Source organism: Carassius carassius, chromosome 20 (genome assembly GCF_963082965.1).
Source record: "Carassius carassius chromosome 20, fCarCar2.1, whole genome shotgun sequence".
NCBI classification, from domain to species: domain Eukaryota; kingdom Metazoa; phylum Chordata; class Actinopteri; order Cypriniformes; family Cyprinidae; genus Carassius; species Carassius carassius.
In genome coordinates, this window is record NC_081774.1 from 28,427,153 (window position 1) to 28,454,850 (window position 27,698).

At 38.3% G+C, this 27,698-nt stretch overlaps 1 protein-coding gene across 1 annotated transcript; it reads right to left on the minus strand.

Annotated features, from left to right (window-relative positions):
* On the minus strand, nucleotides 1–27,697 carry slc1a7a (solute carrier family 1 member 7a). Its single transcript, XM_059502399.1, has 11 exons — nucleotides 27,292–27,697; nucleotides 24,673–24,752; nucleotides 10,360–10,575; nucleotides 8,658–8,700; nucleotides 5,591–5,822; nucleotides 5,410–5,509; nucleotides 4,408–4,641; nucleotides 3,958–4,152; nucleotides 1,606–1,740; nucleotides 923–1,022; nucleotides 1–839 (listed from the first exon to the last, which is right to left on the minus strand). The coding sequence occupies exons 1-11, from the start codon at nucleotides 27,424–27,426 to the stop codon at nucleotides 567–569; spliced, it is 1,743 nt and encodes a 580-aa protein (XP_059358382.1). The 5' UTR covers nucleotides 27,427–27,697; the 3' UTR covers nucleotides 1–566.
* Nucleotide 27,698: the final 1 nt, after the last annotated feature.

Here is a 27,698-nt window from a genome sequence, read left to right on the forward strand (position 1 = left end):
TATATATATATATTATGTTAAGCTCTAAGCTATAGCCATCTTTAAGTTTTAGGGTTGTCTACAGCTCTAGATGGAGTTAAAGGCTGAAACCCCTCATATAATGCACTGATATTTGGACACTTTTAACACTGCAAGTGTCCAAAAATTTCATGGGGCCACTGTATGTGATCACTGGTGGTTAAATCTTCTTCAGGGGACAGTTTTTTCCTCCCTCTTTTACTGAAAGAACAGACTTAAACAGAGAAAAGCAGCATAATAAAACAAAACATATCCACATTCCTCAGACAAGCTGTCCATGAAGAGTGTTGTTCTTCTGACCTGTGGATCACAGGGAAAGGACACAATGACAACAGCACTCATACGTACACTTATCTTCCTCCACACACTTCGGCCAGGAGCTCGGCCTCCGGGGTCAACAGTGTTTAGGGAATCCCATCTTATCCCCTCACCGGCCCCCGATTGCTTCAGCTTTCCGTCATGAAATCCCCTACAAAGACATTGACACACAAATCCAAAGGTAGAGAAAGAGAACGGCTGGCGTCTTGCAGCTGAGTCTGTGAAGGAGTCTAGACATTGGTCTCCAGACCGTTCATGTCTATGGTACAGTGGTCTTTGTCTTTATGGTCTCGTTTGTAATGGTGTGGAGACAGATGAGGGGACCTCTTCTTGTCGGGGGGCCTGATGCCCTCCTCCAGCTGCATGAGACGGGCCACATCAGGAGACAACTGCTCGGGTTTCCTCATGGGGCCCGGCGGAGGGGGCTGGAAGCAGCCGTTTTTCTGATAGGACATCATCTGCTGGATGCTGATCATGGGCTTGGTCTCACAGATGAGAGGAATCTGTGACGAGAAGAGATTAAATCTTCATTTTTGTACATGCAACGTGTTATTATTTCAAACAACCCCTACAAACTCATTCCCACCTCCTCGCCCTCCTTCACAAAGTCTTTTCTGCATATGTGTGCCATGATTCCTGTGGCCAGAGCATCGCCCATCACGTTCACCATCGTCCTGAACCGATCCCTAACAGACACACAAGTAAACCTCATATTTATAAAGTTATTCATCATAAATCTTAACCAACATCAATCACCAGTGTTGCCAAATCTGTGGGTTTCCTACGGAATCCAACGACTACTGTTTCTGCAGGTCACCCCACTGGAATGTGATTTTGACTGAGATGGAAACCCCCAAAAGGTGGCTTTGACTCACCTAAACATGATTATTGAACGATTTTGATAGTCAGTTTGCCCCAGAAGGTGACGAGCTAGTTTTGAGTAGCAGTTTGGCTGGTCCACATTTCTAGCTACATTCTACATCACAAATCTAGGTAGCACTTTATTTTACAGTCCTGTTTCTCATGTACATACTAGGTACTTATTATAGTAATTACAATAACTATGTAATAACTAGGTACTAACCCTGAACCTACCCCTAAACCTAACCCTACCCCATGTAGTTACCTTGTATTATCAGAACTTTCTTAGATAAATACACTGTAAGTACACTATAAGTACATGTTAGTACACGTACTGTAAAATAAAGTGCAACCCAAATCTACATTTACAATGATTACAATTTATGAATGAATGAGAGAGAGACTTACAAGGCCCAATCCACAGCAATAATAAGAGTGATGTCATCTGTAGGAAGTCCCACTGAGGTTAACACGATCACCATGGTTACCAGACCGGCCTGTGGAATGCCAGCAGCTCCGATACTGGCTGCTGTAGCCGTGATGCTGATGCGTGATGAAGTAAAAAGTTAAAAAATAAATAAATAATAAAATAAAAAGTTGAAAAATGTCTTAAATAATGAAAGGTAAATAACAGAATCCAGCCAAAAAGATACATCTGAATTACACTATATAATTATATGTGTATTTTATATATGCATATCACTTAATTTATCTATATTTAATATATTAATAAATTATGTTATATCATCATATATCATCAATTAATACAAACCCAATTCCAAAAAAGTTGGAACACTGTACAAACTGTGAGTAAAAAAGGACTGGAATAATTTACAAATCTCATAAACTTGTATTTTATTCACAATAGAATATAGATAACATATAAAATGTTGAAAAAGAGACATTTTGAAATGTCATGCCAAATATTGGCTCATTTTGGATTTCATGAGAACGTACACATTCCAAAAAAGTTGGGACAGGTAGCAGTAAGAGGCCAGAAAAGTGAAATGTACATATGAGGAACAGCTGGAGGACAAATTTGCAACTTATTGGGTGAATTGGCAACATGATTGGGTATAAAAAGAGCCTCTCAGAGTGGCAGTGTTTCTCAGAAGTCAAAATGGGCAGAGGATCACCAATTCCCCCAATGCTGCGGCGAAAAATAGTGGAGCAATATCAGAAATGAGTTTCTCAGAGGAAAAAATTGCAAAGAGTTTGAAGTTATCATCATCTACAGTGCATAATATCATCCAAAGATTCAGAGAATCTGGAACAATCTCTGTATGTAAGGGTCAAGGCCGGAAAACCATACTGGATGCCCCTGATCTTCAGGCCCTTAGACGGCACTGCATCACATACAGGAATGCTACTGTAATGGAAATCACAACATGGGCTCAGGAATACTTCCAGAAAACATTGTCGGTGAACATAGTCCACCGTGCCATTCACCGTTGCCGGCTAAAACTCTGTAGGTCAAAAAAGAAGCCATATCTAAACATGATCCAGAAGCGCAGGCATTTTCTCTGGGCCAAGGCTCATTTAAAATGGACTGTGGCAAAGTGGAAAACTGTTCTGTTCAGACGAATCAAAATCTGAAGTTCTTTTTGGAAAACTGGGACGCCAAAGTCGTCCAGACTAAAGAAGACAAGGACAACCCAAATTGTTATCAGAGCACAGTTCAGAAGCCTGCATCTCTGATAGTATATGGGGTCACATGATTGCATGTGGCATGGACAGCTTACACATCTGGAAAGGCACCATCAATGCTGAAAGGTATATCCAAGTTCTAGAACAACACATGCTCCCATCCAGACGTCGTCTCTTTCAGGGAAGACCTTGCATTTTTCAACATTACTATGCCAGACCACACAATGCATCAATTACAACATCATGGCTGCGTAGAAGAAGGATCTGGGTACTGAAATGGCCAGTCTGCAGTGCAGATATTTCACCCACAGAAAACATTTGGCGCACCATAAAGAAGAAGATGCGACAAAGAAGACCTAAGACAGTTGAGCAACTAGTATTAGAGCCTGTATTAGAGAAGAATGGGACAACATTCCTATTCCTAAACTTGAGCAGCTTGTCTCCTCAGTCCCCAGACGTTTGCAGACTGTTATAAAAAGAAGAGGGGATGCCACACAGTGGTAAACATGGCCTTGTCCCAACTTTTCTGAGATGTGATGATGCCGTGAAATTTAAAATCAACTTATTTTTCCCTTTAAATGATACAATTTCTCAGTTTAAACATTTGATATATCATCTATGTTGTATTTTGAATAAAATATTGAAACTTCCACATCATTCCATTCTGTTTTTATTCACGATTTGAACAGTGTCCCAACTTTTTTGGATTCGGGTTTGTATATGAATAAATAAAAGTGTATTAAAAAATGAATATATTAATAAATTAAGTGAATTCCACCACTTGGTGTGAGTTACAACAAAGGAACTAACAATGATGTTTAAAATGGAAATGTCATTTATGGAGTTGCTAAACAACATTAATATGACATATAATAAAAATTATTACTATTATTAATATTTTTGCTATTATTAGTAAAAGTAGTAGTGGTATTACAAACAATATTATTATTATTATCCACTGGCAAAAAAAGAAAGAAAAAGTAACCTAAATTAAACAATTTTTAACAATCACAAATGTTCATATTCAGATGCACAGTCAAGATTAATTAGAGCATAAATGTTACCAGACAAGATCTATATTCAAAAGGGGATTCTTACCCATTCTTACCCTACCTGATGGTGATGATCTGTCCAAAGTCCAGCTCGTAATTGTTGACTTGAGCGATAAAAATGGCTGCCACGGCCTCATACAGGGCAGTGCCATCCATGTTTATAGTGGCACCAACAGGAAGTACGAAGCGAATGATGCGGCGGTCGATGTGGTTGTTCTCCAGGAGGCACTTAAAAGTGATAGGCAGCGTGGCAGAGCTGGAGTACAACACAAGAGTTTGTCATTTACATTTGTGCTACTTTCAATTCAAGACTGGAATACACTTTTTTTTTTTCATTTGTTATGTGTCTTCTAGCAATGAAGTGTCTTTTTCTGCATTACTTTGGTGTGTTTGGAACAATTTGAATGACTGGTAGTGTGTCATCCTCAGCTGTTTAGTGATGATGGGCAGTTTTCTGTTAGCATCTAGCAGGGCTTAGCTCAAACTATGAATTGCATGAAGGTGCAGTTACCTGGATGAAGTAGCTAATGAGATGAGCAGGGCCTGTAAAATCCCTCGGATGTAGACAATGGGGCTCTTTTTCGTAATGAAGAAATACATGGAAGGCAGGATGAACAGGCCGTGAAGCACCAGCCCCATGACAACAGTGATGGCGTAGAAGCCCAGTTTTTTCCCCATAGCTGATGGGTCGTCCATTTCCAAGATCTTTCCCGCCACCAGAAACACAATCCCAAACGGGAAGTACCTGAGGTGTTACATCAGAAATAGATGCCATTCACGGGGAATTCACTGAATAGTTGCACACGGTATGGAGGTGCAAACACTGGTGCAGTGCTGAATTTTTTTAGTGTGAAGCATATAAAAAAGGTAACTGTGAATTGCATATAAACTCAGAATTCTGAGAAATAAAGTCGCGATTCTGAGAGATAAAGTCAGAATTGCAAGGTATAAACTCACAATTGTGATAAAATATCTTAGCATTTCTGAGAAAAGAATCAGACTTAAAAGGTATAAATTTTTTTCTCATAATTGTGGATTTATATCTCAATTGTGAATTATAACATCAGAATTGGATAGCTCATAATTGTGAGTTTATATCTCAAAATTCTGAAAAAGAAGTCTGAATTGCTGGATAAAGTAAACTTACAATTGTATTAAAAGTGAGAATTGTGCGATATAAACACAAATGCGAGAAAAAAATGTATATCACACAATTCTGACAATATAATGCTCAATTTCAACTTTATTTCCCACAATTCTGCGTGTTTATATCTCACAGTTCTGGGGAAAAGATACATAATTGCGAGATATAAACTCACAATTCTGAGAAGAAAGTCAGAATTGTGAGATAAAAACTTGCAGTTTTTTTTGTCTGTTGTGGAAACAGGCTTCCATAGTTTGGTGAGAATGACCCCAACATAATTCTCTGTGTAACGGCTCTAGTTATTTGATTTATTGTCGTAGTGAGTCATACAATAATTTTAGGTTTAAGTTAAATGATATTTGTATATACCATATAACAATGGCCACAATTTTCAGCACGGCTTCATTGAGACTCTGGCAGAAGTTGACGAGAGCGCTGCCATTTGGTCCCATTCTTCCAAGCATGATTCCTAAACGACACGAATAAGTGAGTATTTATTAAACAGACTGAATAAAGCTGTGGAATTCCAGATGTTGCTGCTGCCACTCACCCATAGTAGCTGAGAAGATCACGATACCGAGGACGTTCATGCCCTCACTGGTGCCAGGAAGCGTCCTGAAGACCACATCCGGAGGTGGCGTCAGGTCCAGGGAGAAGTTCTGGATATCTGTCCCGTTGTCATCCTGGATCCCATAAATGAAGACCCGTCTGGTGCTTGTGTCTAGTATGTCCTGACCAATGGTTGGTTTGGGCTTCATGATAGGGATGCTCCTTGTGCGATACTACAATTCCATAACAATTCATCATTAACATGGCATATATAAACAAATACACAGCAAAAAGTACAGTAATGCAAAGATACAATATTAAAGGAACTGTACATATGCAAGGTTAATTTCAACATTATGCACAACTCTGTTCACGCTGAAACAGTTCACATTACAGCCCTTAATTATTTTGTCTAAATAAATGAAATGAAACACTAAAAGCTCATATCGATCAGTTCAAAAGTACATTTAGCCATCACAATATTATAATGTGCAGTATGACAAATAGATATATTTAACAGTGTTTTTGGCAACACTTTATTTTAAGGTATCCTTGTTACAAGCGACATGTACTTACTATTATAATAACAATAAATGATGCATAATTACATGCAAGTAAACTTAAACCAAATCCTAATCCTAGTCCTAACTATAGTAAGCACATGTAGTAAATTAACATTACTCAGTAATTTAATGTATAATTACACTGTAACAATGACACTTAAAAATAAAAAGTGTATCCATGCTTTTTATTTATTTTTGTTTTTAAAGGATGACTTAAAGTGAGCAGCAGATGACTGCAACTCATTTAAATAGAAGAAAATAACTGCACAATAAAGCAGCCAATACTAATTCATATGAACAAAACAATCTGTAATACTGGCCGATGACAGATGCATGGTGTGAATTACTGAGATGATGACATCACTGAATTCAATGATGAACTGCCTTTAACTGTCATTTTGCATTGTTGACACACTGTTTTCCTAGTTAATGTTGTTCAGTTGCATCGACGCAATCCTTTTTGTTTAAAGCTCTATATAAATAAAGGTGACTTGACTTGACTTGACAAAGAAGCATTTTAAGTACACAGCAGGTAATATTTTTCAAATGATATTTTACCAGTTTTAAGCCCCGTTCACACCAAGAACGAGAACTATAAAGATAACGATATTAGCTTCCACACCAGCGAATGTTATCCTCTGTTTATTCTAAGGGTGGCTGTGATTTTGCCAAGTAAGACATGTTCCTGGATCAACCTCTTTTGTTGATCCTGGATCAACATTATTGTCCAAAAATATAGACTTAACCCTATCCCTATCCCTACCCCTAAACCTAACCCTACCCATAATTTATTCCTAAAATCAGTCATACATGCCAACCCTCCCTAATTTTCCGGGAGACTCCCGAATTTCAAAGCCCCTCCCGAAAATCTCCCGGACCGTCCTTTCTCCCGAATTTCTCCCGATTTCCACCCGGACAACAATATTGCTACACCATCTGTCACTGGGCGCTGTTTTAGACCAAACGCTAATTCGGTTCTCGTCATTCTGGTAGACCAACAAGCTAAGCTAGCGAGGCTGGATAAACAGGTTTTGTTGACTGAGCTAATAAATTGAGGTCAACATCCAAATCACAACATTTTCTGTTGACCAACCATTGTATTTTTTTGCATCTGTAAAAACACCCCTTGCACAACAGAAGAAGAGGAATATATGACAAAAGCTTTTTAGTTGGACAAAGTACAACTCTGTACCTGAAGTTTAAAATGTATGTACCTAAAAGTTAAAAGATAATAACAGCACTTAAGATGAACTCGAATGAGTGCACATTGGAGCAGGTTCACCACAAAGGTATAAAAAAATATAGACTTAACCCTATCCCTACCCCTAAACCTAACCCTACCCATAATTTATTCCTAAAATCAGTCATACATGCCAACCCTCCCTAATTTTCCGGGAGACTCCCGAATTTCAAAGCCCCTCCCGAAAATCTCCCGGACCGTCCTTTCTCCCGAATTTCTCCCGATTTCCACCCGGACAACAATATTGCTACACCATCTGTCACTGGGCGCTGTTTTAGACCAAACCCTTGCGCTCCCATGGCGTCTGTTGTTGCTATGCAACCAAACTGCGCTCTCCATGATGACGACGAAGAAGTATCAGCAAAGGATTAATTGATTTCTAGCCTCACCTCGGCTCGCATTAGCTTTACTACTAGATATATTTCAGGAGATGAGAAGGAAAAACCCGCCTGGAAAAAGTAGCGCACCACGTTGCTTCCATTATGAGCGTGCTCACCGCGGCCGCGCACCTACGGTTGAAATAACGACCTTGAGCGCGAAAAAGATGCGATATGTGAACGGCCCCTAGAAGCAGACGTCTGAAATGAAAGGCAAGAACAGCTATTTATTTAGCTTTAGACTGTCACATGAAAATTTAAAAATGAAAAATCATAATTATAATGTTTTGAGAGTTTACTTATGTAATTGTTGCATTAGGCTATGAATTAATAAATGTTTATTGATAAGATCTAGCTATTTCATATCTCTTCATTTACAGTAGCTAACAAATTAGGGTCTAACCTCCTGAGGAGAGGCCTTAAGGAATTGAATTTGTGTATGTGATATATATGACGACACACAAACGCCCCCCCCCCCCCCGGTCCTTTTTAATATCTCCCTTATTCTGAGGTCTCAAGGTTGGCAAGTATGAAATCAGTGGGAAATGATAGCTGATTAACAAGGCTGTAGAACCACCTAAACCTGATTGTAAGCCTAAACAGAGATTTGCAGAAAAGTTATATCTCAATTCTGATTGGTTGATTGGAATGTTGTTCCAGGATCAACAAGGATGCTGATCCAGAAACATGATGTACTTGGTGAAATCATGCTCGCCTATTCTAAGCACACACGTGTCTGCCGCTTTAAACTCTCGAGCTCGTCACAGCAGGATTGATTCTGATTGGCTTCAGTGTTTTTATCGTTCATCAGCTGGGGGAACAAAAAAGTGATCCCAACGATATTGTTTCTCTGTGCCAAGAAACTAATAGAAAAACATAAACACTCACTTGCTGAAAAGTTGCTTGGACCAAGTTGGCTGGGAACATGTTGCTGATGGAGGAAAGAGAGTTTTTTATGAATATTATAATGAATATTAATGTTTACTACACAGAATCAGTGGCATTCTGCTGAAAAACTAAACTGGTTTATTCTGATCATCCACTAATTCGGTTCTCGTCATTCTGGTAGACCAACAAGCTAAGCTAGCGAGGCTGGATAAACAGGTTTTGTTGACTGAGCTAATAAATTGAGGTCAACATCCAAATCACAACATTTTCTGTTGACCAACCATTGTATTTTTTGGATCTGTAAAAACACCCCTTGCACAACAGAAGAAGAGGAATATATGACAAAAGCTTTTTAGTTGGACAAAGTACAACTCTGTACCTGAAGTTTAAAATGTATGTACCTAAAAGTTAAAAGATAATAACAGCACTTAAGATGAACTCGAATGAGTGCACATTGGAGCAGGTTCACCACAAAGGGGCCTGTGATGTCAAAATGCCATTTTAAAGTGGCACATGTTCTTTCCAGTCACCAGAAAAACACCATAAGTGCATTGCAGAAGTGTCCACATTGTGACACAGCCAACTAATCCTAATCCAAGTGCCTAGCGTCTGGTTAGCACAGAGGGCCCCAGAAACGCCAATCCCAATAACTTCTCAGTAGAGATCACAAATATCACATGCTATTTTGGTACCTTTCTAATTTTACCATTTCATCATGAAATGCACTGTTAACAAATTGAGGTAATCTTGTGGCTGCATCAATAGTCTCCTCCTCACTGAGGGCCATATGGTCTCAGGCTCAGATCACTAATCAGTTTAGGCTCCGGTCTTCACCATACACTCTTCTGACACAGGCCATGCTCTGACACGCAGCACAGGAGACAGGTGCATGGGGCAGGAATTCCCCATTCCTTAGTCCTCAGCCAACCAAAAACTGAAGCTCTCCTGAACCCTCAACATCAAGGACACTATACTTTAACACAGAGTCCAGATATTCACAATGAAATAAAATCATTATGCCTGGCAATTAACAGCATGTGATGGTGCAATGCATCTTTGCCTTTGTGCATAATGGGATTTATGTTTACATATCTGAGAAATTACAAGTAGATAGCAATAAAAATGCTCATGATCACTATACACAACACAAGCATCCTTGCATATAAAAGTTGTGGCTCACTTTTGAAGAATATTATACTCTATACATATCCTGAACTAACTAACAATTACCAACCGTCAAGCATTGTGTATGTGTATGAGTATATATACTGCTGTCTAGATAATTGCCTTTAAGCACAACAGAGATAAGTAAAGTATAGTGAAATGAATGTCAAGGTCTGGTGCTATCTTTCTCCTCCTGACTCCATATGAATGTATTACATTCAAGTAACTGTTTGTGACAAGCTCTTGACTAACTGTTCCACTGACCGACTGGAACAGTGACACAGTGTAACTGGGGTAAACTCCGGCCTCATTTACTCAAGCAAACAGTAACTGGCTTATCATGAGCTTTGCTCACAAGGTTTACCAGACAGCTCAAAGCCTCGGCACGTGAGATGTCTGGAACCCTTTATGTTCTATCACTGAAAACATGAAGGAAGTAACAGTGATTTTCTCTGCATAGTTAACTGAAGCCTACGCAATAACTATCCTAGCACAGGCAGCAAGCAGACTGATCACAGACACAATAGCACAGGCTTACCGGATGAGGTCCAGCAGAGCATCAGCGGAGCTCATGATGGGCTTCCCGCTGTCCTCTGAATCCTCCTTCTGGGCAGCTCCACCCGGGTGGATGATGACGACCATGACAATGCCCACCACCACAGCCACAAACGTCGTCCACAGATAATAAGAGATTGTCATGATGCCCAATCGACTGGAGCACTTAGCATCCAGCGCTGCCAAACCAGACATCAAACTGAGGAGAGAAAAACTTTTTTCAACAATATGTAAAACAATCCATAAATCAATTGAATGAAGAGATGCTAAAATATCAAATCAAATCAAATAATTTAAATCTAAAATCAATTATAATGAAAAAAATAAAAAATTGTTGGATAAAAAAATTTCAGAGACCAGAGCTATAATAATATATAATAATAATAATTTCAAAACAGTTAAATAATATTTATTGTTCAAGCTCTACAGTTAATTAATAAATAACACAAAAATATTACAAAGTGGTAAATTAATGATTTTTTTTTACATACAATGCTGAAATATATTTTTGAACACAAACATTCAGAAGTCAGTCGGACTTTTAGTAAAATAATTAAAAAAGAAAGAAATACAACCAAAAAACAATGCAAAACATTGTTGAAATATTTAATGTTTAAAGGTTAATATACAGTATATATATATATATTTGCATTTGTTTTCTGTTATGTATTTATTTACTGTTTGTTTGTTTACATCAGTATCCTGTTACACCTTCATGACAACTTCAGAAACCTTACAGAACAGCTTTATTCTTCACACCGATGGGCTTAACAAGGTTTTGGGAAACAAACATTATATGTGAAGTATAATGTTTGTTAGCCATCACCTACAGGTCAATTGGGAAACTTCTTGGAGGAGTTGGATGTGCTGCTATCAAACTTTCCTGAAGATGGTACTCCTCTGGTACTGCTTGGTGACTTCAACATCCACCTAGATAAACCCCAGGCTGCTGACTTCAAAACTCTGCTCGCCTCATTTGATCTCAAGCTAGTGTCTACTACAGCGACTCACAAATCAGGCAACCAACTGGACCTCATCTACACGCGCTGTTGCTCTGTGGACAACTCTTCAGTTGCTCCACTGCACACCTCAGACCACTTCCTCATTACTGCTAACCTAGCACTTACTCCTGAAGTGCCTCACACTCCAACGCAGGTCACCTTTCGACGGAACCTACGCTCACTCTCTCCATCTCTCCTATCTTCTGTGGTTTCATCCTCGCTTCCTGCACTCTCTCAGTTCTCTGCTCTGGACACAAACAGCGCTACGGACACTCTTTGCTCCACTTTAACATCTTGCTTGGACAACTTTTGCCCACTGTTATCTAGACCAGCATGCACTGCCCCATCTGCCCCCTGGCTGTCTGAGGATCTCCGTGAACATCGCTCTAAACTCAGGGCTGCAGAGAGGAAATGGCAGAAATCAAGAAACTCTACTGACCTCAGTGTGTATCAGTCTCTCCTCTCTTCCTTCTCTGCAAATGTCTTCACGGCTAAAACATCCTACTACCACAACAAAATTAACAGCTGTTGTGACGCTCGGACACTCTTCAAGACTTTCTCTTCTCTTCTTAATCCGCCGCCACCACCTCCTCCATCGACCCTTACAGCGGACGACTTTGCAGTTTTCTTCACAAATAAGACGAGATCCATCAGCGGCCAATTCTCCACACCGCAGACTGAGGACAACTTCACATTGACCGATGCACACTCTTTCTCCTCCTTCTCCCCACTCTCAGAGATGGATGTCTCCGAACTTCTCCTGTCCAATCATCCTACTACTTGTCCACTTGATCCGATCCCCACTCACCTCCTTCAAGCGATCTCTTCTTCAGTCATACCTTCGCTTACTCACGTTATCAACTCCTCTCTTCACTCTGGAACATTTCCCTCAGCATTCAAGCAGGCTCGGGTAAGCCCACTGCTCAAGAAACCATCTCTAAATCCAGCGCTTCTTGAAAACTACAGACCGGTATCCCTTCTTCCATTCATTGCAAAGACACTTGAGCGAGCGGTGTTCAACCAGTTTTCTATGTTCCTTGTACAGAACAACCTCCTGGACAGCAACCAATCTGGCTTCAAAAGTGGCCACTCAACTGAGACTGCTCTGCTCTCGGTTACTGAAGCCCTGTGACTAGCAAGAGCAGCTTCAAAATCCTCGGTACTCATCTTACTGGACCTTTCTGCTGCTTTTGACACTGTTAATCACCAGATTCTCCTGTCCACCCTCAGAAAGATGGGCATCTCTGGAACAGCACTCCTGTGGGTTAAGTCCTACCTCTCTGACAGATCCTTCAGTGTGTCTTGGAGGGGTGATGTTTCAAAGTCACACCACCTTGCTACTGGGGTTCCTCAAGGCTCAGTACTTGGACCACTTCTCTTCTCAATCTACATGACATCATTAGGATCTGTCATTCAGAAGCATGGCTTTTCTTATCACTGCTACGCTGATGACACCCAACTCTACCTCTCATTCCAACCAGATGACCCGACGGTAGCTGCTCGCATTTCAGCCTGTCTGAGTGACATCTCTAGCTGGATGAATGACCATCACCCTCAGCTTAACCTTACGAAGACAGAACTCCTGGTGATTCCAGTTAACCCATTGCTTCATCACAACTTCTCTATACAGCTGGGCTCATCAACCATTACTCCTTCGAGGACAGCTAGAAACCTAGGAGTTGTGATGGATCATCAGTTAAGCTTGACAGACCACATTGCTACAACTACCCGGTCCTGCAGGTTTGCCTTATACAACATTAGGAAGATTAGACCCTTCCTGTCAGAGCAAGCAACCCAACTTCTTGTCCAAGCTCTTGTTCTCTCCAGACTGGACTATTGTAATGCTCTCCTGGCGGGCCTTCCTGCATGTACTGTCAAGCCTCTGCAATTGATCCAGAATGCAGCAGCGAGGGTTGTCTTCAATGAGCCAAAAAAACCTCACGTTACTCCGCTCCTCATCAGGTTACACTGGCTACCAGTAGCTGCTCGCATCAAATTCAAGCTACTGATGCTAGCCTACAAGACGACCACTGGCACGGCACCAACTTACCTAAACTCATTGGTTAAATCTTATGTGCCCTCCAGAAGTTTGCGCTCTGCAAGTGATCGACGCCTTGTGGTACCATCCCAAAGAAGTTCAAAATCACTCTCAAGGACCTTTTCCTGGACTGTGCCCAGCTGGTGGAATGACCTCCCAATCTCAATTCGTACAGCTGAATCTTTACTCATTTTTCAAGAAACAGCTAAAGACTCATCTTTTTCGCCTGCACTTAACCAACTAACACTAGCACTTTTCCTTTTCTTGTCTTTTTATTAAAAAAAAAAAACAAAAAAAAAACCTACCTATGCGTTCTATACTAGACTAACTGAGACTTGTCATGGCACTTGTACACTGTTGTTGTTCTCTTGTTGACCTGACTGCTTCTATTGTTCTCATTTGTAAGTCGCTTTGGATAAAAGCGTCTGCTAAATGATTAAATGTAAATGTAAATGTAAATGTGAAGTAGACCCCAAAAAAGACCTATCTTCCGATAGCTTAAAACCAAGCAACATGCGTTTTATATGACTTGATGGTGCCATCACTGAATCTATCATCACAGTGATTACACTATCCCCAGCAACTCAAAGACATCTGATTTATAATTTTTTTTTTTTTCTGGCATCCATTTGCTAGCATTACAGTACACTACATATGTACAAGCTATCAAGTACAATAAGATGCAAAAGAGAAGTTAATAATTCTCTTTGATGCTTCAATGGACAAAAATATATAAAAGTATGCCTGTAAACGCATTCTTAAATGAGTTAAAAAGTCCTAAATGACCGGAAAGAGTTGGAAGAAAACCTGATGTGTGTAAGGATTTAAAGAGACAGCACTGCTTTAAAAGTGCAACCTGCCGCAGTTTTGTCATGTACAACAACAGTAAAAAAGATATCACTCACTGCTATTTATTGTTTAATGTTCTAGAGAACTCTACGCTGCGATCCCTAGAGGGCACATTGGGGCACAAAATCCAACCAAGCTGTGCCGAGGCGCATGCCTGTCCACATGGTGGGTGAGCAGTAAGCACCAAGGAAACAGGACTTTTCTAACTTGATTTAAGATTTTGCCTGAATTACTCGTCACAATACTTAACTTATTCAGAGCTGTGGGCTTGTCTAACTTGGAGAATAACACTGCTAATGAGATCCCAGCTGCCAGGCCTGTCTCCATTTACACCCATAAGGGAACATCAGGGGTCAGATTGCCCAGTGCTCCCTTCTCCTAGTACATTAAAGCTCTAACACTGGCAGCCCAATAATATTGTTTAAATACTGGGAGAGCCAAACCACGCATTGTAGATGCATTATAGATATCCGATGTGTCTTATAGTTCCCTTTCAGTCGGTCACTCTCGACATCGTGTCGGTAACCGATGAATTGGACTCTAGCTTCGAGAAACCATTCTACTTTGAGTGTAAACTAAATGAACCAATGCACATTGTTATGCAATTATTGTATCCAGCTGCAGCTGATCACAGCGTAAAAAGGCAGCAGGTGCAATGCATACCTGCTTTTCGCTTCGGACCTAAGCGATAACATCGTTATGCTCCATCCAGTGTCTTCAGTGAGCTATGTATTCTACGAGCTATGAGTTAAATGGGCTCTTGGAAGCTTATGGTATTAGTGGTACGGCACTTCAGCTGTGGTCATTCCTGAGTTGACTGCACTACCCCCTGTTGTGCTGCAAGCGGCCATTCCCCTGTGCACCTAAGCACTAAAAGAGCATTTCCCTGAAAGAGCAATTTCTCTAAAAGAGCTTACACAGGTGCATCTTTGTAAAGAAGACGGATTGTCTTTTTAAAGATGCCGTTTCACCTGTGCGTTTTTGGATCCTATCATTACCTGGTGACGGGTGATGGTCACGATCACTGCCTCATGTGTCTGGGCATTAAACATACTAAGGTAGCATCCATGGATGAGTCATGTTAACATTCCGGTTAGATAACCATCTCGGAGATGCATGAGGAGCTCACCAGGTCATGGACGGAACCTTTTACTGTTGGAAACCGATCTGCTGGTTCCTCCTCCCTCACCACCCTCGACGGTGAACCGTGCCTTCCTCCCAGGTCTGTAGGTACTCATCTGGCCAGTGATGCTTATACAGCCTGTGAAGAAGCTGCCTCCGCCTTACACGCTAGAGCGTTACTGCAGGTTCATCAGGCCAAGGCAGGTCGCTCTACCTATCCTGGCCCCCTTCAAACCTGGCAGTGAGCGGAAGAGCAAGAGAGGCCCTGAATGGGCGACCCAGAGATTGAGGAAGGCTCCTCTTCCTCTCCTAAAGGAGGACCATGTGGACAGTCTGGAAAATCTCGATGAGAACTGTTTTCTCTATCTCTGGGTACCCGCTGCCAACCTGTGGAACCAGGTAAGTATTGCACCGCACACTCAGACCCTTCTCTGGTCCACTCACAACCCGCCAGAGTTGGATTCCTGTTTGGGTACCTTCATCCCAGTGGTGGTTCCGTTGGTCCCGCTTGCATGGTATCTGGGTGCCTGGCATCTCCATGAAGTTGGCACCCCATAAAAATAAATAATCACCAAAACTATGCCATTCGTTTGTGCTGATTTGTGCCGCAAAAACTAACGTTTGTGCTAGTTTGATTTTTGAGATATTAAACATTATTTTTTGACCGTGTGACGTAACTCTCCACCCCATGTTGTCCAAATTGCTCCAAACCAGCACAGTTCGTTTGTGCTCGTTTGTGCCATTAAAACAAACACTGTATTTATTTTCCTTCCTTAGATATAGGCTAAATATTTTCTGGAGCCCAGTTTGTCAAAATCGCACAAAACTGGTGTCATTCGTTTGTGCTCGATTTGTGCCGGTTTGTGCTGTTGAAATGAATGTCAAATATATTTCTCCTTCTTGGAAATAACAAAAACAATTCTGGAGAATGATGTTCCTCCCCACACCATGGCGTCAAAATCTTTCCAAACTGGTGCCATTTATTTGTGCTGGATTGTGCCGTTAAAAGAAACCCTGTAACTATGACAGCTTCTTTTATATAACACAAAAAAACTTTTAACGAACAGTGACGTCTCTACCCCATGTAATTAAAATCTTTCCAAAATGGTGCCATTTGTTTGAGCACAATTTGTGCTGGTTTGTGCTGTTCAAATTTACATTGTATCTATTTCCCATCCTCAAAAATAACAAATACAAAACGGGCCAGTGACGGGTCCAAATATCTTCAAACCGGTTCATTTATGCTCGATTTGTGCTTGTTCGTGTCATTAAAAGAAGCAATGTAACCCTGACCTCTTCTTAAATATAACAGAAACTTTACTCTCCACCCTGTTTAGCGCGGGCACAGAGTTTAAAAAAAATGCTCGTGCTGCCTTAAAATTTTAAGTTTAGTCAGCTCCATGTTTTCATTAACTTCATATTTCAAGTTGACTAAGCTTAAATTTCAAGGCAGCACTGAGTTGAAACGGTGAGACCATTTTTTTAATTTTATTTTTTTAACTGCAAGACTATATCATTCTAAATCATTTGAGCTCAGTTTGTGCCATTAGAATACTAAACATATTCCCCCTAGCAATAACAGATATATGCTAATTCAGGGAGTTCTCCGTCCATGCAAATGCCAAAATCGTGGAAGAGAAACCATTTTTATTGAATTTATACGTCCGATCATAGATAAAGGCAAGATTTTCCAACTCTTTATTTTAAATTTGACTTTTAAAAGAAACTCTACAGAATTCAACTTATATAATCATTTTGGGTCTTCAGAAATTGTCAGCCCAAGATGTACAAACCCAAACTTTTGTAATGATCCAACATGTAAGGCCACTCAACCTGATCAAAATCTTTTTTTGCATCCAAGGACAGAATTACTGCCTTGTTAGCTTTTGTGTGATTAGCTATTAGATATTTTGTTGAGAAGGCAACGTAAGTAAAAAAAAAAAACAATCAGCCAGGGATAAATCTGGTCTGGTCAGTATGAATGATGGAGGATAGATGTTTGTTAAGCCGAATAGCCAAAAATTTTGTGACAACTTTCCTATCAAAATTTTGAAGCGCAATTGGCCAATAATTAGCCCGGTCAGATTCATCTTTATTTTTAATATCTTTGGGGTTGGTTAACAGGGTGCCATCCTTGGATTTAATTCTATGGATTGACCTAGAGGCTTGAGCCCCTTTAAGTTGTCTTGCCGGAAGCTTATCCGGCTTACCACCCGCTTCAAAATATCTCTGTCTCATTCTCAAAAATAGACTATTTGTTTGACCTCCAAGAATACAATTATACTCATACTTAAGTTTCACAATCTTGCTGTAATCTTCGGATGACTTTGACACTTGGTATGCCAATTCAAGAATAGGAAGAACACTTTGTATATCTTTAAGTCATTTCTCTCTTTCCTTTTTTGGCATTAGATTCATAGGAGATAATGTGCCCATGCATGACAACCTTTAAAGTCTCCCAGAGCGTAGAATCTGACACCTCCCCATTATCGTTAGACTCTAGAAATTCTAGAAATAAAACTTGGTGATAATATAGTCTTCAAATGTACTGTCAACCAGCAAAGGTGGATTGAAATGCCATGTATAAGACTGCTTCGGGAGAGAGAGATCAATAGACATGGTAAGGGTACTGTGATTGCAGATCAATATGCTATGGTATTTGGCTTCAGTAAAAAAATTTTTAATTTACATTTATTTTACCAGGAAATAATCCCATTGAGATTCAGAATCATGAGAAGTTAACTGAAATTCGACTAAAAAAAATGTATTCTACTGTAAGATTATAGTAGGAATAATTCCTGTCAGCAGGGTATTGAATTCTCCAAATATCCACCAAAATGTTGCACTCAAGCAAATTGTTTAGGACCTATACTGATGCAATTCCAGGTGGGGGATGTGTGGATAATCTGTCTAAATAAGGGTCTAAATAGCAGTTCAAGTCACCCCGGATAGGATTACTATATTAGTATGATTCTCACCGGGGAGTAAAAAAAAAAAAAAAATTAGGGTCATCAGTATTTGGACTGTAGATATTCCAGAATGTGAACGGGAAAGAGTTTATGGATCCAGAAACTGATAAAACTGCAACGGGGGTCTGTGACCATAGAAGAAAATTTAAATGGAATATTTTTCCGAAAGAGGATGGCCACACCCCAAGCATGAGAAGTGAATGGTGATTCATAAACTTGCGCTATCCAGCTACACCATAACTTATGCTGCTCAGTTGCTTTAATATGAGTCTCTTGTAAAGGAATCGCAACTGCTGGGCAGTTCACAAAAACCAACATCTCAAGGGGAAGGAAGCCTCTCAAGGGTGAGGTCTCAAATATGTGAACAATGAAGTCATACTATAGCTAGGAAAAATAGGGGCCTGTTTTTAATGAATTTTAATGTCATTTTAATTAAATCTCGCATTACAATGTACATTCATTACTCCTGCACATCAAACTCAGCAGCTAACTTCTAAGTATGTAGTCACTGCAATGTCAGGAAAATGTAATTTAAACATTTTTGAACCTAGTCTCCAAAATTTGCACCACACATTTCCAGGAACACCGCTGCCTCCATCGGAGCCTCGAAAACTGTAGGCGGCCCCACCATCTGATGTTAAATTTGCAGCCTAGCCGGGTATCGCAGTGTAAACTTGATTCCTTTTTTGAAAAGGGTTTTGCATTACAAACCCAAAAGCATTCCGCTGAGACATCACTTTGCTAGTATAATCGTGAAAGATTAGGACCCTTTTTCCCTTGTATTCCAACTGTTGCAATCTCCCACGGCACAGAATCAGCTACTTCTCTTGAAAATGATGGATGTGCATCAGGATTGTGCGCTGCTTTTAGCCTCCGGCCTTTTTAGGCTGAAGAGAACGATGCGCTCAATCCACTTTATCATGATGAGGGAAATACCCAAGCAATTGGGGAATTAGCCTTGAAACAAATTCAGTGGGTTTACCCTCCTCAACTCCTTGTATCCCCACGATCTTAATATTTTGTCTTCTAGACCAAGCTTCTAGATCCAAAACTTTATCACGGAGGTGACTGTTTTGTTTAGACAGCTCTGAATACTTGGTTTCCAAACCCTGTATCCTTGCCTCAAAGTCACTGGTCGCCAACTCTTAATTAGCAACCTGAGCTTGTAGCTCAACCTGAGAAGTCACAAGCTTCGGAAAGTTGAACTCAAAAACATCAAAGTGGGCATTTGCTCAATTGCAAATTTGACTCGGTCATCTCTTTACATTTCTCTCAGAACATAGCGAGAGCAGCATCTGAAATTTTCTCAGCCATGTCAGATGAGCTATTAGCTTTAGCATTAGCCCCGGAAACTTCATCATCAGAGCTCTTAACTTTATTATAGACACTCAGCTTCAGCATTATAGAGGCTTAATAAGAGTTTATAATAAATTAAATGGGTATACTTACTTTAAAAGTGATTATACCTTATGAAGTATCAGACACTGATTCAGAAGTGCTTTGTCACTGACATTCATGGAGCTATTTCAGTTTGAATGAGTCCCTGATAAGTACTTTGGGTGGCTAATTTAAATAAGACAAAGGTAAATCCTATATCATTCAATACCCATTGAAATCATAATTCTGCTATTATGTTGAGATGTTGATTCCTCCATTTTATTCTCAATTTGCTCCTCCATCATTGCATCCATTGATGGAAGATAAATTAACCTGTCAAGGTCCCTAGATCTGAATTCATTATTTTAAATGAGCTCAATTGTTTAGTGGATTTGTAAAGCTTCATTCTGTGTTGTGAAACAAACAAAAACTGTAAGACACAAAAGCTTAAATGATCACTGCTTCACACCGAGACAATGAAAAGAGCTTGATAGCAATGAAATCTTTGCTTTTATATGAGACGTCCCTTGCTAACCAAAATGAGCAATGCCTAACCTAACTACATCAGTCAATTTAACATATAAAATAAATCCCTGCAGTTATTTTATTTTTGTGCCTGACCTTACTGAATATGCATTTGTAGGAGTTTCCCTTTCAGACACAAAATTTATGGGAGGAGGTAATTCAAATGAATCATGCAACGTGATTTGCTAACATTTGTGCTCGTCTAATTACTGATGTTTGCACCATTACTTAACACCCCAAAAAAGCATGTCTTATGGGATTGCACTCTAATGCTAATTTGTCCTGTTTAGCAAATCTGGACCTAGGTCTTGTTTTTTGTTTGAAACAAGCAAAAAATATCTGACAGTAAACAAGAAAATGACTTAATTTTGACTTAATAACTTGTGTCATTCTGCTCCTCAAGTACATCTTGTTTTAAGAATGTTTAGATATTGTTAATAAAAATTGGACAATAATACTAAGAAAATGCTTTTTGCAGTGCAGTAATATTTACAATGAATATCCTTTTAGGAAAATAGGAGTTCATTTTGATTTCATGTCAACTCCAATGAGTTTAGTGACATTAATCGCTCTATAGTGTAGTGTCTAATAATCCATAGGCCTACTTGTTTTCTTTTCTAGCAGTGTATTGTACTGAGTGCTGGTTGTGCACGAGCAGGCGCTCATACAGTATATGCTAATAGTGTATGTACATGTGTGTTAAGCCCCTTGCTGTCTGACCCTGCATGTGTTTCTGCTACAGGCGGCCAGCAGGACTTCCAGACCATCTGGAGCTTTCTGTGAAGCACCTCTGTTTGACAAGAGCATTACCCTAATCCTGCCTGGAGATGGGAAAGTTCAGATAAAGACTCTGCACCTGGGCCTTTTCCCCACGCAGGTCACATGGGTGTCATATTTCTGAGGTGGGACAAAGCAAAGCACCTGCATACAGTGTGTAGCAGAAACACTCACACAAATGTTCAGGACACATTTCAGACAAAATAATAAAGGAAAGTGTAAAAAAAAAGTTTCTTGTATAAATAAAAATAAACCAGCATTTAAGATCTTATAGAACTTAAATTAAAATGTTTTTTTTTTTTTTTGCATTGTGACATTATTTACACCCCCTCCCCCAACATTAAATTATTAAATGTTATGTTTATGTATGACATTATTTATTTTATTTCATTTAATTGATTAATTAATTTTACATTTATTCCCTTTGTTCTCAACTGTGATTTTCAGCATGTTCTCATTACTACTTAATAACACTTAATTTACCAAATATTTTAATACCTTTTAATAATAATACCTTTTAGTTTAAAGGTTTTTTTTTCTTTTCTTTTTTTTTTACATTCATGAAAATGAGTTGTTTTTGTGCTTGCATTGTCACAGTGCAAAAACATTGGTCCTAAATTACATTTTCTATAAGAAAAACATGATTTCTTATTTATTTTTTTGGTGAACGATGGCCTGGATCAATGTTTTTGATCTTGGTTTTGAGAGACTCTTATGTAACTGTTATGAAATTCAAATGTAACAGCAATTAAATATTACCATATAGTCTTCAGAACTACTTTTTTTTTTTTTTTTACAAATTTTGAAATTAATCAACAGCACAATAATAAAACAGAACAGATGATAAATCATGTCTTATTATGCATAACCCGCTTATTATTAGACTAATAAACTAATACATTAAATAGAATCTATTGGTCACATGTGATACAAAATAAACTTGATGATTAAATAAAAAAATTTAATAAAACATAAATTAAAGCTGTACCTCCTGTTACCATAATTACACTTACAGCATTGACTCATTATCTGATTAATAATGATCAAGCTGCAAATAATTCACTACAGGGACCAAGCAAGAGTTTGTGGTAACAAAAAGTAGTGTTACCAAAAAACAAATAAATAAATAAATAAATAAATACAATTATTATATTATATTATCATTTTATATTATCAAATCAAATTATTATATTATATTATCATCTAATAGATCTGGTTCATGATTTTACAAGCTAAAAAGAACAAACACAAAAGAGGATACTTTATCTCCTCATTTTAGAAAACCTCCAAAAGAATGGGAAAAAACATATGTTAGAACATATGAACATAATCTCATAAAACTCATCAATCTGCTACTATGATGCAGCTGAGCTGAAAAAAAAAAGACGTGCCCTAATCTTTCAAAATGTGGATTGATTTTTCTCCATATAGATGCAATCATTACGCAATGACAACAGCATTAAAAATGAAAAATGTCTTACAGCAGGCTTCTTTAACATATGAGAGGATTATGTGTCCTGCATCATGCTCTGTACAGATTCTCATTCTGCACATCTATGTATTAAAATGTAAATGCAGAACGACAGAAAATGGAGATTCGGATTTGATTGGGAGTCAGAAAGTTGCATGTTATCAAAGGCAGAACATCTAAAGGATCTATCATGTAACAGTATTTGCCTATAGACCAATGAGAAACACACACACAAAGTGCCAGCAGTGGTTGCCAGATCTTTGGCATGAAATATATGCTAGCAAACATTTATAAACTTGCATTAACAGTTACAGTGCTATTATACAAACCTAATAAAGTACTAAAATCTACCTTTACAATACATTGAGAACCACCAAAAAAACCCATGTGCAAATGTCTCCTGACGAATCAAAGCTCATCACAAGTAGCTTTTCCACAAGCTGATGTAAATACTATGTATGTATTTGTGTCATACTCACAAATACAAAATACAAAATACAAAAACCCCAAACAAAAAGCTGTACCTGTATACATGAAAACAAAGCATTTAAGGAAATTTCAATGAATTAATAAAGGAAATTCTGTGAAATTTTTGTTAAGATACGTTTCAAAATATATTTACATAAATATAATTTATAACAACCTACTTTTGTTCATTTTTGGTATATTTTTGAAAATGTATTTTAAAAATATAAATGTTTTTTTTTCTTTTTGAATGCATTTAAAATCATTTTTCCCTCCATTATAAGCCTATAAAAAATACTTTCACATCTTACATTTGAAGAAATACTTTATTTGGACATATAACACATCTAGATAATTTTTTAAAACATGAATAAACCTATTTTGATCTCTAGTAGACTACTCCATCCACTTTTGCCTTTATACTGAATGTAGGCTACTGTAAGATTCGAAATGGATTTTCTTGCCCTGAATTACATTGTGAAAGATACATATTTTGGGATATGAAATACATTATATTTAAATATTTTTTTATTTAACTAAATTGTTTACAATATATTTGTTTCTGGAAAAAATATATCTTACATGTATTTTATTTTATGTATTGTATTTTATTCACTTTATAGTATGGGAACTTACCATTTTACAGTTTTTTTATAGCATTTTTCAGTTTCTTTTACTGTTAAAATTAATTCCCCATTGGTGACCTTTTAAAACTGTTCTGCGTGTCTGCACGGCACACAGGGATAAGAAAGGGCCTTTGATTGTGGCCGGTGTGTTCATCGGATAAGCTGGTTTCCACTCTTGCTGGTAGGCAGATGGCATTGAAACGAGGACAGTACGCAAACCCTGCTTTGGCCCCTAAGCCCTAGCATACCATTTGATTAATATGACATTTTTATTCATTTTAAAGCAGCCAAGGCATTGACTGATCTTCCATCTCGGACCCTGATGAGGAAGGTTCTCATAACCCAAATAACTTCCTAATTCAATTTGCCGCCAACTACTACATTTAGGTCAACATCAACCTGACTGTTTTATATTTAGTCTCTGGTCATTCTATGTGATGTCTGATAGGAGATGTCTTGGCTACTGTGTATATGCAGTTGGTCCTTAGCTTCCTTAGATTAGTGGTAATTAACAACCCTGACCCTGCGTAATGACTCTCTAGTGCGTGTGTTTATGTTCACTTTAAGTCAGAAGACTTAAATGCACACGTCAGTCTATGGTGCTTTGTGGTGTTTTTGGAGATAAATTACCAGTATAAATCACCAAGCATTTTTGATTATCTGTGGAAAATAGGAGACATTCGATAAAACATTTTGTGCTCCACAGAAGAAATAATATAATATGATTGGCAGCATTCATGTAGATTATACAGTAGAGCATGGCGCTAGCAAAACCATGGTCATGAGTTCAAGGAATGCATGGACCGATATAATGTGAATGCAATGTACTGTGTCTTTGTCACTTTGGATAAGCATCGTGTAGATGTAAATATAGATTGTGATTTGGTATTTTTATACTAATGCATATTGATCCTCAAATCTGTGGAACAGAAGCTGTATAGTATGTCTAGGCTATGTTTAGGCTATCATGTTTTATCATGCTTTACCAGATTGATAGATTTAGACATTTAAGTTACTCAGAATAAGATTCATGCGAACAGGGACCCCAAGAAGGAGTAAATTTAGTCCTCTTTTACCTGGAAACTACTAGAGGCAGGATGAGCATCTTCAACATCCGCATCAGCAACTCCCCTGGGAACTGGAAGTATTTCACCTCCTTCAGGAGAAACAGAACCACACAAAATTGGTCTATCATAAAGTCAAAGTGTACATCTGTAGGCTATGTGTTTGGGTCTTGGCTAGTTTACACATGGAGGCACACAGAGTTGATTCTTCTTTCGCATCTCCTTGCTCTTGACCAGACACATACACATAACATGATCTCAAAAAAAAACCTTTCCACAATCATTTTCGTTAACACAGAAAAAAAGAAAGATATTGGATGTGTATGATTATACTGGATTTGTGCATCAGGTCTTAAAGTGACAGCAGCCTATAAATACCTCCTGCTGTATTTCATTAATGCTCATTAAACAACAAAACTTTAACAAAGATTAATCTGTATTTAATTTATATAGTGAAAACTGTTATTTTACACTTATATTATTACATTTCTGTACCTGAATAACACAGTTAAACCTTATTTTATTTGGAGCTTATATGCTTGTAATTTGTTTTTCACTGATTATTCACTTTTTACTGAGTATTCACTTAATTATGTTTGACATTTTATTTTAAAGTTGTTTTTTTGTGGCATTGAAGAAGTACTTAAAGTGTACTTTAATAAATGGAAAGCAAAATTTACATTGATATAATTTTTTTTCTTGCTGATCCAAAACAAATTTTGATCCGTGACTCAAAAAATGCAATATGATTTGAAACCACTAATTATCAACATAGAACATATCCAGATTTCAACTTTCTGTGGCTGGTACAGTAATAGTGCCAAGTAAACTGTGCCACACAAATAATGTTGTGGATGAGTCACAATCTATAATATGCATAATTTACATTAAAAAAAACAAACAGGTGTTTTGTTTCATGTTTCTTCAAGTTTAAGATAGCCCTAAACTGCAGCCCAAGAAAGTTGCTGAAGAAGAGCCTTTAAGCAAGAGAAAGACTTATTGAAGACCGTATTGTGTTTGAAGGGAGCTGAGAGTCATGATGCTGGTGTTAAAGCGCTTACAGGCCTGCATTAAGGATGGGACAGGGACATAAAGCTTAGATCAGGGCTGTTGTCCAAGCAGCATCATGATCGATGCTGACAAATGGCTGTGCATCATTGGCACTCCTGTGCTAATGCTAGCATTAAAACAGCTGGCACCGAGCCCACATCTGTCACTGGCAGCCCTGACTTGGGCCATGTAAAGTCTGTAAAGCTGCCATGTGGCGTAATCTAAACGGACAGAGATGCCAGAGCTTACTGCTAAACATAATAACTGATGGAAAATATAGTGACAAACTTCAACTCAATTAAATAATCAGTAGTCAAAATTGATTATCAACTGATCACATTTGTCTTCTTAGGTATTACCAGAGGCTGACCTCTTTTTTTTTTTTTTGCTATGGATGATTGATGCAGTGAAGCAGTCACTTACTGTAATAGTGCTTCCACGTTTCAGATGACTGACTGATAATCCTCAGGGTCACTAGATGCCTGCTTTTCTCATGTCATAATGACAGAGAGCTTTGATGGAGAGCCCATCTCACTTAATCAATGAACAGCTAGTGAACAGATTTAGTACTGTAGACAGATTATTGTCAAATGTATAGTTATCTGATATTTTATGCACTGTAAAAAAAAATCGAAGTTGTAAATAAATATTTTTATATAAATGTTAACATATAAATAAAAATGTCTATATATTTTATTTAATTATTTGTAAATGTAACTAGAAATTTCAGAGTGAAAACTGTGTCAAAGTAAATTCTACAACATTTGTATTTCTGTGTACTGTTTTGTTTTGATCAATTAACATATACGAATGTCCATTGTAAAACAAAGAAAGATATTTCATTAATCTAATTTAAAACACTTTTTCACATTGGTTTCATTTGGTTTTGAAAAACCTTTATACCATTAAAAAAAAAAAACATTACAATGCCATTTGGTGCAACCATCAAGTAAACAGCTGAATGCATTTGAGTGTACACATCTTTATAATTAATTAAAAAGTTTTTAATGCAGTACATCTTTTTTTCAAGGTAAAAGTTTTTTTTTTTATTCAAATAGCACAAGTTACGTATTAATATCAAATATCAATACATTGATATAATGTGACCTTGCCTTGTCATAAAAGTATAGATTTGATAGTTAAAGAAACTTATCGACCTTGACACACAGTCATGAAATAATTTCCTGTCTTATTTTTTTCTGCATGTTGGTTGCACCACATGACTTTGATTTGGAGGAAAAAGGTTCAAGTGTTTTAATCAGTGAAAAAAATAAGGATTTTAATTCAGATAATTCAGTGAAGCGCTATTTTTTGCTATTTTGCTATTAAAAACATACTGATTAAAGAAAGTGTGTATCATTCAGGCCAATGTATGTGTGAGTTTTAATGCAACTTTGAAAAAAAAATGTACATCTTGTCAATAAGAATACTATCTATCTTCATCTTCAGCTGCTGTCACTTTAGCTATACAATTAATATCTGCCATTAACTAATATCAGATGGCAGGAAAGTTGAGACACTGCAGGAAAGATGGAAACATTGACTGTTATGTGTTCAGGAGGTGTGGAAATCAAAACTAACCTGCTCCGAGAGGTGTTTGGAGCGCAGAAAGAAGCCCAGCAGGCATCCGATAACCACGGCCAACACTGACAAGATGAGGAGGCCGTTCTGTTGGCACACATTTTTAACACGGCCCCACACCGCACCCAGAGCCATGGTGACACGTCCACGTCTACTTTCCGCTCAATCAGCCATACAAACTCCCTGACCCAGTGCACAAACGTCCCGAGGGGACAAAAAGAAACACATGCAGAGAACGAAGGAGTAAATTAGGAAGGTAGTAATGATGATAATGAATGTCCCTCCAAGAAAAAGCACTTGTCAATCCACCGTTGGTCACTGCAAAATCCCATCACCCTTTCCAGTCACTAACACGCTACTCTTCTCTCTCTCTCAGTCTCTCTTCGTTCTGCCCCATCACACCCCTT